Genomic DNA, 19,664 nt, shown 5'->3' on the forward strand with positions numbered 1-19,664 from the left:
AACGCTAAATCAACGTTATTACAAGAAATATTCCTGGCATCTCTTCTCTTAATCCAACTGTCCATTATATTACCAAATTTAAAGTCTATTGGCTTGGTCGATATTATTGTTTAAAGAGATCTGCATATTATCCTGTCAATAAAAAAGTTCTTTGGTTACTCTCCTACACAAATAAATATCAAATATATTGTTGCTGAAACTATTCAACTCAGACAATTCAAACTTTCACGACAAGAACACAAATATCAAATATTTATTGTTAAATATCAGATTTCATCAGAAATTATTTTGGGATGGCTCGCACCTGCATCCGCATCTGCACTGGCATCTGCATCCGCACCCATATCCGCATCCGCACCCAGACAATTCGATTGCCTCACTAGGTCCACAAATTTCAGTCGTCCCCATAAGTTTTGCCATTCCTTACCATTTCAGTTACCTTATTATATTATCAACTAACTATTCAATATGAAATTTTCGCGTCTTTGATTAAATTATCAACGGCTTATTATCATGTAAAAATTCTACGAGCCTGAATTAACTAGCGTACATTGAGGAATGACATTTAACCCACATTTGACCTTTACAATTACATCACATCTGATATCACCATTAAGAAGACGATATCACTGCTTATGGTATTGTGAAAAAGATATGAAAATAAAGGAAACAATGAATATATTCTTTCCTTGCTTGTTAACGAAAATAAAATCATCAAAATGATTTGCCTATCTCACAGTATTAGTGACAGGAAATATTAAAAAGGTAGTTTACAAAATGTCAAAAAATTATAGGAATTCTTGAAATTATTTCACAAAGTATCGAATCCCGAAAATTTCCGGGAATTCGAGCATCCCGCTCATTTCGTTATCAATTTATAACTTCCATTTAAATTAACTTATAACTGTAACATAACTTACTCATCACCACCATTCACAATATTTAATGTTTTCACAAGATGCCGTTTGCCGGGACCGCGTCTATATTTTGTTTAACATGATGAGAGGAATTTGTCCGCGATGGGGATGATTTAATGACATCAGTGATCAGTAGTCTGTGTCTCGATTGAAGGATGAAGAGGCTGGAACTATTTGCTCTCAAACGATGTTGTATATGAGGTATGTTGTACCATCTATTCCACTGCTTTTCTTCTTAATTTTTTTTTGAAAAGATTGCAACACTACTTTGTGCTAAATTCTTCCACCTATCATAGTTATAATTAGACTTTCATCGTCTCATTTGTCTACATTTTCATTGAGGATTTCATACTATTACAAATATCACTAGTTCTTGTTCCAAGTTTCCCTATTTCCCTATTTTACAGGGAGTCAGTACTTATGCTTATTTACTCACATTTCTTCTCTTCCCTTATTCACGTTTTCCGTGTCTTGCCTATTTTAATTGCTATTATTTCATTGCTATATTCCTTCACTTGGCTTTTTTCTTTACTATTGTTATAGGACATCTAATGAATGATTGTTTCACGTTATTATGAAATACTGCAAGGTATTGTCATTTATGCAAATAGTTTATTAATGAGCGTGATAACTCATAATAATTTTTATTGATAATTTGTCGGATGATTTATTAAGAGGAGAGGGTGGAAGGGATATAAATTGAATACGAGATTAGAAATATGAGATTCGAAACTGACGTAGTGCATTTAATCTTTTCCATGTTCATGAAACATGTGTGACGCTTGTATTTTCACTTCACTTTCTTTGCAGTGTGGATTTTTTGAGTTAATTCGAGTTATATTGGGCGAAAGCTAGTTATGTAACACTCAATAAATGGATAAATGAATAATGGCTTTAGAATGGCTTTTATGATCCATTTATTTCAAATTATTATAATCTACTCATTGTGTATTTGGTGTGAGGAAAAATAGATGGGAGATTATCCGCGTTATTACAGCATGAAAATAATTGGAAATATTAAAAGCATAATGCTTGTAAACTCATTCAGATTGTTAGAATATGTCGTAATATATTTAACATTTTTAATTATTTTTTGCTGAATTTGTGGCGATGACCCGGGAAATCTTTTTGTAAAAAGCGAAGGAGAATTAAATTATTAGTCTCATCTGACTTTATACTCTTTGAAGTTATCAGAGTTTTAACATTTTTTTTCATTTTTTCAACTTTGCTTCTGTTGCCGTAGTAGCATTGGTTCTTCTTCTGAAAGATTAGTCTTGTGTTATTTATCGATGATTGCTGAACGCTTCTGGAAATTTGTCATCTGTCTTACTTTCGTTTGATCCATTTTGATCCACTGATAGTAAAAAACATAGAGAACGCGAGCTTTTATAAATACCCTTGTTTCTAAATGATTGTTTTGATTTTATGAATGGTTCAACCAAATCATGCAAAAATCACCGTCTAATTTTGCATGACTAATCATGTCCCCAATGATTTAGGTAATCAATCAGTTACATACCATAACAATTTGTTTTTGATGACCACTAAGTAATATCGTTTTACTTAGCGAATCTTAAGTGATATTTTATCGCTTCATCTTCTGTAATTTTTGCATGACACTTCAACTTTTTATATTTTAATTTCAGGCGGTTATGGATTTGGCATCTTTGTTATTTTCTACTGTGTCACTGATAACGTTCTTGCTGATATGGTATGTTTTATTTATATAAGTGAAATCAAGTTTGCTTTTGTGCTTTGATTGTTTCATTAGACATCTGTATGGTTGTTAACCATTTACCGTCATTCGGGGGTTCTTAAGTACTGATGTAGCGTTCATTGTATAGTCATATGAAATAGGATGACTTCATTATATAGTTCATTGTATAGTCATATGAAAATGTATGGAGCTATGGACTGTGAATTAGATATATTGTTCTATAATTTGCATGTAGCATAATTTCACACTTAATTTTTTCAAACATATCGATCGAAGTAGTGCACGTTGTGTTTCAGAATAATGGGCGAAATGCATTTGCAATTTGAGCATTATTTTTGTTTATGCTCCTATTATTTATTTTCACGTCAGACCGTGTCTATAGTCTTTCTTTTTTATGTTTTAACGTTCTTCTGAATTTTTCTACTATGATGGATAAATGCGCTTATAACTGAAGGTATTTTTTTTTTTTTAAATTGGACATGATGCTACGTTATTTACATTTATTCTTGGTCATTGTATATCTGTTTGCTTAATTTACTCTCATTCTTCCTTGCTTCAGTTTGCAGTTTACATTTTTTTGAGGTAACATTTTTCAGGTTTCGGATATGGAAACATCGTGGTGTGATAGCGTTCTTTCATCCATATTGCAATGCCGGTGGTGGCGGCGAACGTGTTTTATGGTGCGCTATTAATGCCATGCAAAAAAGTAGGTGTTTGGTCGAACGAAATTTTTTTTTGATGATTTTATCTTCTCCTCAAATAGAGAGTTGTACGAACAAGAGTTTCTGCAAAAGATCTTGAAATCTTTGGTGTATGTTGGATTTCAATTTGTTATTTTGTAACTTTCAATATAAAACTTAAAAATTATAAAAATGAAGTGTCGTATTTGCTGTGTCATTCTTAGATATTTTTAAAAAAATCTTGATTTTATTTCGTATTCCAAAAAAAAATATAAATAGTGTTTTGGAAATTTTTGTATTTTTCATCAAATTTCTTCTTTCATATTTCAACAAACTAATTCCATTCATAGCTTCGTCAGTGATCTTTAAATGGAAATTTTGGAGGCACCTAATGCCTTGCTGCTGGGGCTATTTTTACTCAAGCTTTGCTGAACTGGTAAATTTATACAGACATTAAAAAATGCTAAATTCTCTCAGCGAATGGAACCACTGTCTTTTTTGTAATGGAATTTTATAGCTTAGTATGTGTTAAGGAGGTTATCACAGAAATTAAAAAAAATTTCTCCTTTAAATTTTTGAAAAATTAAAAAAGTATCATGGTGAGAACAAGGACAGATGGCTTAAGAGACGTTCATGATTGAATGAAGTGACCTGTTTTTTGGCTACAATAGAAATGATCTCATCATAGACGAATAACAGCAAAATAGTATGTTTAAAATTTTTCAAATACGAATGTCTAGGCAGTTTACGGCAAAAGAAACAAAAACAACAAGAAAGTAATCGTTGCTAAGAGGGTTGGTTAAATGAAAAGCTTCTAGATCATTATTCATGCGACTTTTTCGGAAATTCACTTAGTAATTTGCGATATTTTGTTTGTATGTGTGTATAATTTGTTTTCGCTGTGACTGTTATCTTTGAAATCACTCTCCTGTTTTACACTTTGGCAATTAAATATATTTCAGAAATATTCTAAAACGATTCCTTTTCAGGTATGGCGGGAAGTATCGATATGTGGTTTATACTGGTGATGTGAATGTAACGCCTCAAGAAATCTTGCAAAAAGCGAAGGATTGTTTCGATATCGAAGTTATTGATACCAATTTGCAATTCATCTACCTTCGGTACTTCCTTCACTGGATACGTAAAGGGAAAATAGTTGTAACCCTAGGATTAATTGTAATCTTGACTGCTAAAACCCAGATTAAGCATCTTTGAATTCCTTTGCTTCATATTAAATTTTTTGCTAATTAAAAACAGTTTTTTCTCTAAACGTGAATGGAAATTTTCAGAGATCTGCAATGAAATGTATGATTTCGTTTCAGCTTTATTATTTAATTTGAAAATAAACACTAACGAAATGCGAATTTTTAAATCTTTCTTTTTTTGTTTTCAATTTATAGTACACGGCCATGGTTGGAATCGAGCAATTACCCGTATTTTACATTACTGCTTCAAAATTTGGCTGCTTTCCTGGTTGGCGTCGAAGCGTTGATCCGGTACAATCCACATGTATTCATCGATACAATGGGCTATCCGTTTACATTACCGTTATTCAGGTGGTATTAATTTTCATCGCATTTCGATATGTCTTTTTCCTTCTATTGAAAGGAGTGAAAGTTTGCCTTCATCTTTTTCTGTAAAAGAAGAAAGATGAAGGTAAAATGAGAGTATTGTAATTCTTATAGTTGATACAAAAGGATTTTGTAAAGCACAAAGCAGTGCGAAATGGTCTAACATAGGGTGTGATTAACAAATGTCACATGTAGAGAGATATAGTAGTTTCACGTTCAGATAGGATCTAACAGCGGTATCAAAATATATTGTAGAGAAAGTTCCATTGTTTCTGTAGTAAAATCAAATAAATGTCGCTAGGTTAATGACGTTTGCTTATTTTAAAATTGTTTCGAAAAGAAGTAATGTGTTGTTGAACAGTGCTTTAACAAGAATAAATAATATATAGATGTTTCTTGCAGGTGGTTAGCTGGGTCCAACGTTGCTTGCTATGTGCACTATCCTGTTATTTCCCATGGTTAATTTTGCATTCACTTGTGTTGCCTTCTGAATGTGTTTTTTTTCACATTGAATATCTCACTTAGAAATGGTGAAATTGGTGAAATCAGCCGAGCCATCTTATAATAATGCGCATTGGATAGCGAAAAACCGTTTCTTTACTTACTTCAAGTTGATATATTATCGCATATTCGCTATATTCTACTCTTTTAGTGGTATTTGCAGTAAAGTTGTAATGGTTAATGGCACGTAAGTATTTGATTTGTCACTGCAAATTGTTTACTGTTGTTATCAATTACTTGAGCAACTAGCATAGACAAGGGGAGGTAGCAGATTAATGTTTATTATCCAAAGTTAATTGTTTTTAGATAGTAATTAACGTTTGCGAAGAAGGAACAGCATACAGGTGTCTTTGTAAGATGTCCCGTTCCTGATTTGAAAAATCATCGTGCTATGATTGCTTATTTTTTCCTTTTCCATACATTAGAACATAATTTGTGCGTTTCAGATTGATCGTGATTGTAGACCTTTGGAATTAATAAGGATGTTTCATTTGCCTATCTAATATTTGAAGTTGCACTTTTTTAAATTTTCTATTTTTCTAGTTATTAACTGTAAATTTTCAGCTGGACTCGTGATCATATTGTGGCGTTGTGGGGTATTGACGATCGTACATACCTTGTCTACCCACCATGTAATGTTGATAATTTACTCAGGTTTCTTCACTTGTTTATTTATGGAGGATGGAAGTAGGAAGGAAAACTGGAAATATTAACTAAGAAACGATATGGTTATCGAATTGGTGTTGTATGACAGTCATTAGAAAGAAGGGTTGTTCAAAAGTTCAGTAAATAGTATTATTTTTTTCTCTTTAGGATCAATTCGAAGGCGGAAAAGTTACTAAGGGAAGAGGGACGGGTACAGATATTATCAATTGGACAGATAAGACCCGAAAAAGATCATCGATTACAGATTTCTGTTTTAGCTGAGTTGAAGAAACGGTTATTGAAAGAAAATCTGAAGTACAAGGTATGTTTTCTATATTACCATCTCTGATTTCCAATACCGTAAAATGCAAATTTTGGGAGCGAGTGGTTTTACGTAATTTCCATTTGTTCTAGAATCTGTTATTACAGATGATTTCTATTTTGAAGTAGGGACGAAAGAGGTCTCAAAACATGGTCATGATATTTTTGCAGATTAAACTGGTTATATGTGGTGGTTGCCGTGATATAGACGATGTTCAACGTGCCAGAGATTTGCAGCTGTATGCAAAAGATATGGGCCTTAACAATAATGACCTAGAATGGGCACTTAATGCGTCTATTAATGAAGTAGAAGCACTGCTTGAAGTAATAGAACTTCTATATTTATAATTAGTTCACATTTAGCGGGAGTAAGATCTATAATAATTCAAATATATATCGAAATAAAATTAAGGAATCATTGATCGGTATCCACACTATGCAAAATGAACATTTTGGCATATCTGTTGTAGAGGGTATCGCTGCTGGCCAAATTATGATCGCTCACAATTCAGGTTACTTACTGTTTTTTGTGCCTTGTTCTTTTTTTTCTTCTTTGAACTGAAGATCGTAGCAAATTTTGATAATGCAAGATAACTAACAATTTACAGGTGGGCCTAAACTGGATATATTAAATGCGAATGCCGTTGGAAGCAAAATTTCGCTCGGTTTGCTGGCAACTAGCGTGAATGGTAAGTTTTCTTGCACTTTATTTTTAATGAAATTACTAATGCTTTATATTTAGTAATGAAATTATTAAGTAAAAAACGAAGAAAAAAGTTCACTCAGAATTACAAAAACGTCTTAAAAAAATAAACGCTTGTTTCTGTTGTAAATTTCTTATAGCTTTTTTTTTAACTTTTCATTGAATAATTCTAACAATGTTGTGATTTATGGAATGAATGCACAAGGCTGTCTTAAGAAGTGAAGAGAATAGGGAGAACAATTGATAACTTCTAGCAGTATATCCAAGTTTATAACTCTTCGTTCCATTGGCATCTTTCTTTTCACCCTAAACTGAAAACGAGGTTGGAAAAGACAACTTATGAAATATTTTTGTTCCCAACCTGGAAATTTGAATTTATTGGAAAAGGGAAATAGAGAAAAGGTAAATGATAAGAAATGAAATAAAGCAAGTAGGAAAATATTTTCAATAAGTAGTCTTCGTCGATGTTGTTGTTGATATCCAGTTATTTTCAAGCTTTCTTTACTCCCTTCATTATTTATTTAATGTGATTCTGTCGAAATTTTGTTCATTTTCAGATTTTGTAGACTGTACTCTAGAAATAATACGAATGAGTCCGGAACAACGCAATTCAATACGTGATGCTGCGCGTTGTTCGGTGAATCGTTTTACCGAAACAAATTTTGAGAAAGGATGGAACTCTGTGGTCGAGAAATTATTACCTGCTTATTATTGACAACATTACTATTTCCACTTTTTTTAAAATCTTATTGAATTAGTTGGACTTCGTGTGTTCATCATCCTCACTTTTCATATTTCTTCTGTTCTTCCTTCTCTCAGTTCATTTATACTGTTTCGAATCGTATTGCATCTAAGGACAAATTTTTTTGCAAGTAAAATTAATTTAGTCATATATTGCTTATTGAAGAATTTTATGTGGCTAGAAATATTTCTATTTCATTATTGCTTTTGCAGATTTGAATCCATTCATGCTGACTTTGTTCACAAAGGTTGATATTGAATTCATCCATCCAAGCGATTGCGATTCATTCATCCCTTCACCGATATTAATTAGAAAGATATTAATTAAATTTTCAGGACGAAAATAGAATAGGAAGCCGGGCGATGACGTTAAGAAACATTTCTTGGCATTGCATCGTATCACATTTGCCCTTTTTTTAATAGCTTCCATATAATCTATTCCCATATAATCTTTCCATATAATCTATTTACGACGGCAATCAGCTGTATATACTGACTTTTGTTCAGCAGCTCATTAGATTGGCTTAGTTTGCATGGATTTCAAGAATACGTCATTTTTGAAGCAATTTTTAATGAAGTTAAACTTTTTTTACACAATTTGCACAAATTTTCCGAAATAATAACAATTGCATAAATCACTTTTTCAAATCGTAGTACAGTTGAATATTTCTGGGGCGCCGTAGGAATATAGTGTTCTAGAGTAAAGGAAAAATATAAAAAAATAGAACGCCATGATCAGTGTGTCTTTCATTTGGATACATTATTTATTGTCAAATTAACGCGCTTCCTTTTATAATTTGTATTACGAATCACAGCGTAAGATATGTATATTGTATATTGTACTTCAATTATCAGTGGAAAAGAGCTGTGATTTATTTCAACTAAAATCTAACGGTGCATGTTATATGCGTTATATTGCGATGAAAGTTTTATATTTGTGATTGATATGATTTAACTTTTCTAACTTAAGGGTTTAATTATGGATATATATATTGAATAAATTTTTTTTCTACCTTTCTGTATGTCTGTTGTATGCTCATCCCTATGACAGTGGAAATTATATATCAGGATTAACATATAAATGAATAAAAGGGCAAATTAAATTTGTGTGAAAATTTGATCTATATTTGACGGAATATGTCTTTGATGTTTCACTTCACACTTTATAGGTCAGGCTTTTTCCATTTTAATGGTGTGTAAAAATTTATCATAGCTTATATGCCTAGTTTATAGTGGAAAATGGCATTGTAAATATTCTGATTAGTAGTTTTTATAATTGATTTTTATGTACTTTCTTGCCTGTTCTACGTATAATATTTTTTGGGTTGTTTTTTTCTATTATTGGATGAAAGTACACATTGATAGGTTGCGATTTTGAATGATTTTGGAAAGCGGTCTTGTTGAGTAACAGATCTTTGCCATAAGTGTTACTTTTATCTTTCAGTCGCTTGGGACATAGGTAAAATTAGTTGGTAGATACGGTGTTCCCTTGCGACAAATTGTCAGTTCGGCAAGAATCATGAAGAATATGTAATTGTCAAATATTGATTGGCAAAGAAAGTTTGGACTAATGACGAAATTCTTCGGAAACAGAATTCTGATAACTACAGTGTATTCGGGGATTGTGTATAAATTTCGCTGGCATAATTTCCGGATTAGTGACCTCAAGGGAAAATTTGGAATCGTTCCGATAATGCTTCACCTAATCATTTGTAATTTTTACAATGAAAACATTGCAATTTGCGCCTGTTTTTGTAATTTTTAGCCATCCATTTTTGTGGATTTTTGATTTTGCAACCCTGCGTGGCCTATCAATGTGGAACAATTTGTGAATTCAGGAAGGCACAACCTGGATACCTGCATATTATTGAGATTTTAGTCCAGCTTTCTGGGCTATCGATGAAGATTTTTTCAGTCCAAGTGCTTCATAAAGGCCCTGATGGCAAAGCAAAAGCTCTCAAATCTGCTCATGATTTGAGCAGTTTCAGTTTCTTCCAGCGAAGTTCCGTTCAGGTTAGTTGATTAAATATTTTTTATTTGCTCGAGAAAATGTGGTCATCGAATCACCGAAATGACATTACCGGTCTTGACCATCCATAATTTCTTCATTTCAAATTGATTTAACATCTCGTGATAAAAAACAGAAAACAGGAATAGGGTGGTATATTGTTTGTATGAAACTTTTACCACTTCAGTTGATTTGAACTGAACTGTAGAAATATTTTGTTATTGAAGTGTTTATTCGTTTTATCGAATATATTGATATAAATTGATTTTCAGGAATTCATGATTTTTACGGGGAAGTTACTGGTTGAACGTTCTGCCTTGTCAAGTCGATGTTCTGTGAAAGAAAATGAATATTTTTGTCATATGTAAGTTAAGATGTTTATTTCTGTACTTTATATTTTAGTTTTTTTTTTTTTTCTCTGTTATCTCGTTCATCTCATCATTTCTGCTTTACAGGGAAGACTATAAAAACCTTCTGGTATTTTCGAATTCTATGCATCATATTTAGAAGTCTTATTATCACGAATGGCTTGGGTTTTATTTCCCAACTCCAGCAAAAATTTGCATATAGCATGTAGCTTGTCTCTTTACAACAAATGAAGAAAGCTTGATCTTATAGGTTTCTTTAATCTTCAGATTCGTACGACAAGATGGATTGTCAGGCATTTGCATAACGGATGCAGAATATCAGCAGCGTGTCGCATTCACAATGTTACGTCGAATCTTGGATGATTTTGCTGTCAAAGTGCCATCGATCCAATGGGTTCGTTCAAATTTTTTTCCCCTGTTTTGTTTCTTTCTTTGAAATCAGAATTAACAGTCGAACGAATATTCAGAGACTTCAGGTTGTTTGAATCGGAATCGAAAAGAAAACTAAGATTTTGGGTAATCGATGTGAAGCGTAATCTAGGGTGTCTAATTTGGAACCAGAAAAGTGTGGAAAGCTTTTTAAGGAAATATACCAGTTAACAGTTGACCTAAGTTTAATAACAACTCTTAATGGGACAATTTCGACAAATATCGGACGAATAGACTTAGCTACAGGCGTGACCATTCAGTTCAAACCTGTGTAAGCATAATATGCATGAAGCGATGCAGCAGCAATTTATTTCCCATGCGTCAAGGAAGATCAACAAAGGATAAGTAATCTTACGAATGAAATTGTTTGAGAATGGAATTGGCAATCGTTTTTTCGGTCATTTTGATTGGAATGCTTTGACAGGGCTTTGGAAAAATTAAACCATCAATCCTTACTCTGTTAGCGAATTTTGCTCCCATGATTAGAAGGACTTGAATGGCTTATTAGAGAACCTTATGCATATCAGCTTTGATTGCACAATGACTTCTGTAAGGTTCTTCGTCAGTTTGTTTTCGGTTGCGATGGAATAAATGCGAAAGTATTACTGCGTTCTTTCTTATCGAAATTATAGCTCAGGCGAACAATGAACCAATATTGAAAATAGGTAACATATGTAGCCGAAAAACTTTGTTCTGCTAATTATTTCCTGTGTTGTTTAAAGAAAGGAACTGTCCTTTTTGGAACTTTTAGACGACGTTTCTGGCAAAGAGTTAAGTGCTAGGAAACTGCTTTTTTAATGCCGTGAAAAGCCGTGGATTATTGCTTCAATACAACTTCTCTAGCTATATCAAATGCTGCGCTGTCATGGATTATATTTTCCGTACCCAGTACTTCCAAGACTGCAAAATAGAAGAATAAGAGCAGGATTGGAATTGAAGTTCAATTTATGGAAATAGAAGATGCGATTTGGTCGTCTACCTATTAAAATATTTTCAAACAAGAACTGTATATTATTTAGTGCTCCGATAGTCATGCTGCTTCTGCTTATTACTTCAATTAGTGCAAGACCAATTTTCAGGCACAAATAAAAACTGAAAAAGACTGCACCTATGCAGGTTTATCGGAGCTACTGATGAAATGGCAGAATCCTCGTGAAGCAGATGCGATGACTCGAGTTCAGGTCAACAATGAATTTCTTCCTTTTTGTATTTCTAATGAAAAGGTTTAATCAGAAATTCTCGAAACTACAGTAAAAGTTTCTTTGTTGCTTAATTTTTTTTGCATATAACAGAAATAAAAGTTTTCTCCTCGATAATTCTTTTTTATATTTCATTCCCTTGTCATTTATGTGTAAGTACATTTTTAGGAAGAAGTGGAAGAGACGAAAGTAGTATTGCATAATACAATACAGTCAGTGTTGGAACGTGGTGAGAAGCTTGATGACTTGATCGCTGCTAGTGAAGGCTTGTCCAATCAGAGTAAATTATTTTATACCCAGGCAAGAAAGATGAATAAATGTTGTAGCTGGGCCTGAATGCTTTCACTGCTTATATTCCATATATTTCTTGTTTTTGTTTTTGTAAGATGATTCGCCCTCTATCGTATAGTCCTCTTTCTACCATATCCATCAATTTCCTGCTCGTCTTTTGATACTGAGTTATCATTAAATTGCGCATAAGGATCATGATAGAGACTTACGTTGGAAGGCATCATACTATTCCATTTAATTCACTTGTTAGTGATTACTCAATAAGCAGAGTTAAGAAACTCGATATCAAGCTATTACAAGTAATAAGAACCAGTTGGAGAAATGTTATTCGTCGACTCAGCCTGTTTTTCTCGAGCTTTTTTTTAAAAAAAATTTCATGTTTTCCGAAATCCGCACACTGTCAAGCTGAAAAGGAGAATATCTAGTTCCCTAACTCATTTGTTATCGATATAAACCTTTCCTTTACTTTTTCCTTCCATTTTGCTAGGCCTGCTAAGCTTCTTATCTGTGTTCGCTAAAAATTTTCATCTGAAAGATTTTTGTGGAGTTTTTAGTTGTTTACATATTTATTTTCTGTGATTTCATTTCTAAAAATGGCATCTTCCGTACTTTTTCTTTTTTTTCTTTTGAATTCCAACTGTTCCTTTCTTTGCTGCTGAATCCTATTTAGACAATTGAATAGTGACGACGTAGCAGTCGTTAGATACTTTTAGGTAAACGACTGAAAAAGCATTGCAAAAACTTGTCAATTTTCAAGTTTATCATACTTTTTTTCGTCTTTCCCGAAGGAAATTCATTAAAAACGATTTTAAATTTCTGCTTTGTGATCTTTTAATGCTTAATATTAATGTAATATTGTAAGCGGAACTGCATATCTATCATAAATCGCTACATCTAGAGGTTTGTTTTGGTTCGTTTAAAATTTTACTTAAAAGTAAGCGGTGAACTGAAGGATAAACTCCTCGAATCACTATATCTTCCATCGTTAACCTTGTCTAAACTTTCTATTACGAAATAACTTATTAAGAGATGACGAGATCTTATCAAAAGACCTAATCAGGTTAAACAATCTGGGCTTCATTAAAAACACTTAATGCTATCTTAGAAAATCATCAAAAAGTCATGTGAATAACATTAACGGCGACAATTTTGTTGTGAAAAGTGTTGACAGAACTGAAAGTTACGGATGGAAACTTTGGAAGCTTTAAAAAAATCTGTGGAAGAACATTTTCAGTAAATAAATTTTTTCTTTAGCTTGAATTTTAGTTGTGACAAAGATTCAGGAGGATTACGACCAATTTGATTGTAATTTGATGGTAAGTTTCAGTTCCAGAGGTTATGTCATCTGTCATCTTTCTTCAGGAATTCCATCCACCCGTCCACTTCATGTCCTACCATATCTCTTCCTTCGTCCCATTGAAATCCGAATGTCAACTTTTCGAGTAAACCATACACATATCCTACATGCAATTCCATAATTCGTTGCATGCAATACATTGGCTCATTTGACTTGGAAGTCTAATTAGGAGAATTCCATGTGCATGTCTTAGAAGGTCATTTTGGTAGCGATGGACCAGTTTTGTTCCACTTTTGATTTCTGTCATTGTCAACCTTAGTTTTGTTCCACTTTTGATTTCTGTCATTGTCAACCTTTGTTATCATATCTTTCGTTGTGACCATTGTCCTTCTTCATGTTGTATTTTGTTAGTGTTGTACGCAATAAAAAGAAAATCTAAATGATTGATGATTCTTTCATTGTACATCTTATTTATTGGGAGTGTTAACGTTTCGTATATTGGAGATATCTTGGGAATTCAGAATAAGAATAAGAAATGTGATAAGAGCTGAAGTGACAATTATCTTATGTGAATGAGATACAACGCAAAACTGTGGGAATAGATGATACGTATATATACTGTAGATATCTACAGTAACTGTGTATTGGTAGACTGTTGTATATAGTTGATACTCATTTCTCATTTCTTAATGTTTTAGAAATTATCGTTACCATTACAATATTTGCTGACAACATTTCCACATACTATATGTTATCAATGTGATTCAAGTTTGAATTGATTGATTATCTAATGTTTAGGGAAAGTACGAACATTGTTCAGTAAATTTTTCTGAAAAACGTTAATCTTTTGTTTCTGGAAAATGGAGGAACCACCGATAGGAAACGAGAAATTGGATGATGAGAATGAGAAATTAATGGATGCTGGTGATTTAAAAATGGCTCAACATAATGGTGAGGAGAATAGTGATGATAGCACACAAAATGTAGCAGGCCGGAATAGTCCAACTGCTGTTATCGACCTCAAAGAACTCACTGAATCTGCTCTGATGAAGAAATTTGAGGTGATCATTTTCATTCGATTAGAATGAATTTGAAATTAAAGAAACAAGGGTCAGAATTAGCAAATAAAACAAAAATTTTGTAGTGATGCTGAAGATGAGCGAAATAATTGTGTACTACGATCATTTATTTCGAATTTATTATTTAGATGTTGACGGTTGGTGGTACATCGTCTGCTAAGCACCTGACCGAAGCACAGCGACATAAGTATCTCTTTTGGGACACACAGCCGGTTCCAAAAATCAGTAAGTGTTTAATAGGAATTTCACATTCCCATTGGATTTCAAGGAAAATTTATTTAAAGTAAACTGAAAAATATGAAGTCTTGGTAAAGAAAATTTTCGCATTAATTCACAGATGAAATGGTGACGGAGAATAGAGCAATCGAATCTCCTTTGGATATCTCAGAAGTACGTGAAGAGCCGTTTTCATTGCCAGATCCTTTTTGTTGGAGCGATGTTGAAATCGATAGTATGAAGGAACTTACCGAACTTTATACACTACTGACAGAGAATTATGTGGAGGATGATGATAACATGTTTCGATTTGATTATAGTCCACAGTTTTTGCTTTGGTTCGCGAACTTTCTTCTATAACTTGCTGACAATTTGTGAAAGTGGCGATAGTATGACGAAAGTGACAATAAGCAATCATTATTTTATCCATAAGCAATAAAAATGACGTGAATAGATAGAGTTCTGATAGAACGAATGATTATATTCAGTAGTTATACTGTAATACTGAGCGGCATGATGTATTAAGCACACAAAAGACAGAGCAGAGGAAGAGGGGCTTAAATTTGTTCGTGGAAGAATTTTGTGATTTATATGGCGAGTAATAAAGATAATCTATTTTCCTAATCATAAAGAATATCCTATTGTACATATAAGTAAATCAGTGTTCATAAAAGTCCACTTAATATCCTCAGCGAATTCCAGGGCCTTGAAAGCTCCGGGATGGATGAAGAAATGGCATTGTGGTGTTCGGGCAAAATCAAGCGGAAAATTGATTGCTTTTATTTCTGCTATTCCTTCAGTTATACGGGTTTATGACAAGGTACTTTTTGTTTTTAATGTCTATAAGCAATAGTATTATTAGTTGATTTAATATTCGTTCCTGTTATTATTCCAGTAAAAATGAATAAGTATTTAAAAAATTTGAGAAACAATGATTTATTGCATCTAAAGTATTGTCTGGACGGCGACAGCATATACTTATTTAGTATATGATACACTCACGATAATTTGTTATTATAATTCATATGTCGCCAAATTTTTTTTTTGTTATTGGTGGTGTACTGTACCTTTTTTCAATGTTTCCCATATGAATTAAGCATTTAATCCAAAAAATTGCTTCCATTTAGGAAGTTAAAATGGTTGAAATTAATTTCCTTTGTGTGCATAAGAAACTGCGCTCAAAAAGAGTAGCACCAGTGTTAATTCGTGAAATCACTCGGCGTGTGAACCGAGAAGGTATCTTTCAAGCAGCGTTCACAGCTGGTGTCGTCTTACCGAAACCAATTGCGACGTGCAGGTATTGTACAACTGTACATTCGGTGTTATGTTTGCAGCTGTTATGTTTTGATTTCCACTTCATATCTCCTGCTATGTGAATAAAGGTTTTAAAAAAAGACATATATTAATTAAGTTTAAATGCAAAAAATCGAACTAAATCTAGTAGGCTTATGCTTTCCAGATACTGGCATCGATCGTTGAATCCAAAAAAGCTTATTGAGGTGAAATTTTCTCATCTTTCACGGAAAATGACGATGCAAAGAACGCTGAAGTTATATAAACTTCCAGAAGTATGTCTTAGCTGGAGTCAATTGTAAATTTTCTTTGTATAAATACTATTAATCGTTATTAGGTTAATGATTCTCCTATTCTTGCACGAAATGTATGGCTATTACTGAATTACTGATTGAAATTAACTACTAAATTTTAAAATTTCAATTGTTATGCAAATTTTTGTTTTTATATGTTTCAAAGATATTTCAAAGAACAATCAAAATCAAAAATCAAAAACGGGACCAACGAGAAATTTCTGACAGCTAATGAAGAATTTAACTTCATTAGTCGAAAATTGGTGTTAACTGAATTCTAGTTAATATCCTGAACATATTAACATCAAGCTATTATATTATTAGATAATTGTTTTTCAGCAGCCTAAGACGGCAAACTTAACATCGCTGAAGGAATGTCATATTGATGGTGCGTATGGCTTGCTACAATGTTATTTGAAGAAGTTTGACTTGTCTCCTCAATTTACTCGAGCCGATTTTGAGCATTTCTTTATGCCACGTGAGGATGTCATCTACAGTTATGTTGCGTTGGTTCGTTTATTTTTGTTGTATATTTCTACGACTTTATTCAGAAATTATTCAAATTATGATACGATTTTTTCGTGTTACTGATGTTTTTTGAATCACTGAATAAACGAATTTATATTTAGCTAAAATTTTGAATGAAATCCAAACTTGTATACATCGGAGAGGATGGCTTGGTATTTAATGCACTAAAAATTTCCAGAATGAGGAAGGTACTAAGGTAACCGACTTGATTAGCTTCTACTCACTGCCTTCATCGGTCATGCATCATCCACAGTATAAATCAATTCGTGCAGCATATTCATTCTACAACGTTGCCACTTCAGTAACTCTTAAACAACTCATCAATGATGCCCTTATTCTTGCGCGAAATGTACGGTTATTGATTAGTATTAACTGATAGAAATGCAATGCGTAACAAATTCCAAAATGCATGGCAAATTTTTTTACATTTCTCGTTTTTTCTCGATCTATTTCTTTTGTAACAAAAAAAAAAAGAAAAAAGCAGATGATATCTATTTTTTAAGAAAGGCGCCATATTAAGCCTCGTTGGTATAGGTAGTTATTTTAACGTGCGAGTGTAAGCATCAGAACATTTACTATATTGAAACACCGAAATTTTTGATTTTGTTGGTTGATTTTCTGATTATAATTTGAACTTGGAAATTGGAAAGCCATTTTCTGTATTTTTTTTGAATTGGAAGACATTTTTTATATTTCACAGTGTGGTTTTGATGTGTTCAATGCACTTGATCTCATGGACAACAAAGAAATATTGGAAGATCTCAAGTTTGGTATTGGTGATGGAAATTTGCAGTATTATTTATACAACTGGAAGTGTCCCGATATCGTACCGGAGAAGATTGGTCTCGTACTTCAATAAGTTTGTTCTATGTTATAGCTAAAGCTGCTAGGATTATTTCTAATTGTATTTTTATGAACATTTTCGTGCATGTTGTCGGTGAACGATGCTTTCCGCATTTATCGTTTGATTTGGGCAAAAGCTAGATGTTATCTGGCATACATTTGGGATAGTTTTCTTGGTCTTGGTTTTATATTATCAGTAACTCAAAAATATCGCTGAACTGGATTAGGTGACCGCATGAAACTAACTCTAAATGCAAAGCATGATTTGGTAAATATGTGTATTTTAAGTCATAATTTATGTAGTATTTCATGATTTGGGAGCAGAATGTGGTTTATGAACTGAAACTGCAAAAGAAAGTACAATTGTTGATAAACGCATCAGTTTTAACAAAAGAAAAGAGTTTGTGAGCTATGGTTGTAGCTAATCGTCATTTTTAAATTGAGTCGTCTTTTCTGAGGTACCAGACTATCTGCAGTTAACATTTTCTTGTTTTAACTTCGATTTAAGTCAGTGGCTTTTACTTCTTTGGGTTCAATAAGTTTATCTGTTATCACATATAATCACTGAGTCCTAAAGTCTAATGTCTCGAGCATTTTATCTTCGAAATACAAATCATACAGTTTGCTATGTATCCAAACACTGTCATCACTGTTTTGTTATTTATTTTATTTCTTTGAATGAATTAATAATAGTAATAATTCTTGTGTTATTATTTAAGGAATCTACTAATTATTTGCATTTTTAATAGACTTCTGAATGTACCTTCGCATTACAGTTTGGATCTTTACGAAGATGCTTAGCTTTAGCAGGATATAAATCCAAATTTTGAAATTTCGACAGTGTATTCAACCTTGAGACGGGTGCTACTTTACTTTGTTCATATGCAATTCATAATTCATTGCTTTTTCTTTCTTTTCACGAAGTTTGTTCCCTGCTCATTAAATCGATAAATTTGAGTGTCAATCAGAAATGAAATATCATTATTCTTTTGTAAGCTTAAGCATAAAATTTTTAACAGATAGTAGTTGGAAAGTTACGAACCTACAGCTATTCAATTAAGTATTTTCTGATAGATGTTGGACCCGGATGAATTTTATCAATTTCAGACAATAATTTATTGTTATTTGAGATGGAATGATCAATAAAGTGTACCCCTTCTTTTTTCTGATAATTTTAGCACTTGAAAGATATTGGGAGATTATTTCGGTTGTTTGCGAGTTATCATGACTGCTTCATCCTATGTGCTATTTGGTCGTCCTTATTGTTCTCAAATACATAATTGAAATTAATGCTTTCAAATTATTTCGAATATTGGGACAATATTATGCTAAATGAGTGATCCTTTTATGATAAATTGATCGGCTAATTGTAATTTTGTTGTTTATTGTTGCTCTCTCCCTGCTGTATTACTGTTATTAATGAAGTCAAATGAAAACTTTGTTCACTCAGGATTGTCACATTTGCAGCTTTCATTGTCTTATTTATGTTACTATTATTAAGTCTTCACTATCATCTGATGGCATACGAAATTCCAATTCCAATAGAAATTTAGCAAATTATTGGTCGAATTTTGTCAATGCTAACTTTCTCAAATTTCTTGAATCGCAAATTTCGTCATTTTTGCATTTTGTTTTTTATTCAACAATACTTAACATGATCGGAAAAAAAATGAACAAATTTGAAAAAAGAAAAAAAAAGTATTCCGGTTTGATATCCATTTTTGCATTCCTTGTATGATGTCATTATTTTTATAGTCATTTTTTTTCCGGAAAATATACATCATGATTACAATGGCTAAAATTTGTTGAAATTAAAAATAGGGTGTGAGTTTTCTAGTGAAAATTGAGATGAAATGATTTATCAATTTGATTTTTTCTTTAATATCATATGTCATCGTAATTCATTCGTCAATTTATTGCGAGATTTCTTCAACGATCCCACGATATTTAAAGGTTAGGTCATGAAATTTCATTTTTTAAATTAGAATTCTTAAAAAATTTTCTTACAAATTCATTATTTGGTT

At 32.5% G+C, this 19,664-nt stretch overlaps 3 protein-coding genes across 3 annotated transcripts; all 3 read left to right on the plus strand.

Moving 5' to 3' along the window:
• Window positions 1-2,569: 2,569 nt before the first annotated feature.
• Window positions 2,570-7,770, plus strand: LOAG_05679 (glycosyl transferase; the record flags this gene model as incomplete). The annotated part of the gene is made up of 12 exons (XM_003141216.1): window positions 2,570-2,628; window positions 3,231-3,344; window positions 4,304-4,435; window positions 4,715-4,870; window positions 5,288-5,343; window positions 5,411-5,573; window positions 5,951-6,040; window positions 6,200-6,353; window positions 6,524-6,676; window positions 6,765-6,864; window positions 6,961-7,041; window positions 7,613-7,770. 12 exons carry the CDS (start codon window positions 2,570-2,572, stop codon window positions 7,768-7,770), a joined length of 1,416 nt encoding a protein of 471 aa, XP_003141264.1.
• Window positions 7,771-9,552: 1,782 nt separating this feature from the next.
• On the plus strand, window positions 9,553-12,259 carry LOAG_05680 (hypothetical protein). Its single transcript, XM_003141217.2, has 5 exons — window positions 9,553-9,809; window positions 10,077-10,168; window positions 10,440-10,566; window positions 11,681-11,782; window positions 11,969-12,259. Exons 1-5 carry the CDS (start codon window positions 9,696-9,698, stop codon window positions 12,134-12,136), a joined length of 603 nt encoding a protein of 200 aa, XP_003141265.1. The 5' UTR covers window positions 9,553-9,695; the 3' UTR covers window positions 12,137-12,259.
• A 1,922-nt stretch (window positions 12,260-14,181) lies between these two features.
• On the plus strand, window positions 14,182-17,856 carry LOAG_05681 (N-myristoyltransferase 2). The gene is made up of 9 exons (XM_003141218.2): window positions 14,182-14,449; window positions 14,596-14,692; window positions 14,805-15,021; window positions 15,386-15,503; window positions 15,811-15,980; window positions 16,143-16,251; window positions 16,609-16,779; window positions 16,976-17,146; window positions 17,498-17,856. The coding sequence occupies exons 1-9, from the start codon at window positions 14,249-14,251 to the stop codon at window positions 17,654-17,656; spliced, it is 1,413 nt and encodes a 470-aa protein (XP_003141266.1). The 5' UTR covers window positions 14,182-14,248; the 3' UTR covers window positions 17,657-17,856.
• The last annotated feature ends 1,808 nt before the right edge of the window (window positions 17,857-19,664 follow it).

This window comes from Loa loa, assembly GCF_000183805.2.
Source record: "Loa loa unplaced genomic scaffold supercont3.290, whole genome shotgun sequence".
Lineage (NCBI taxonomy): Eukaryota > Metazoa > Nematoda > Chromadorea > Rhabditida > Onchocercidae > Loa > Loa loa.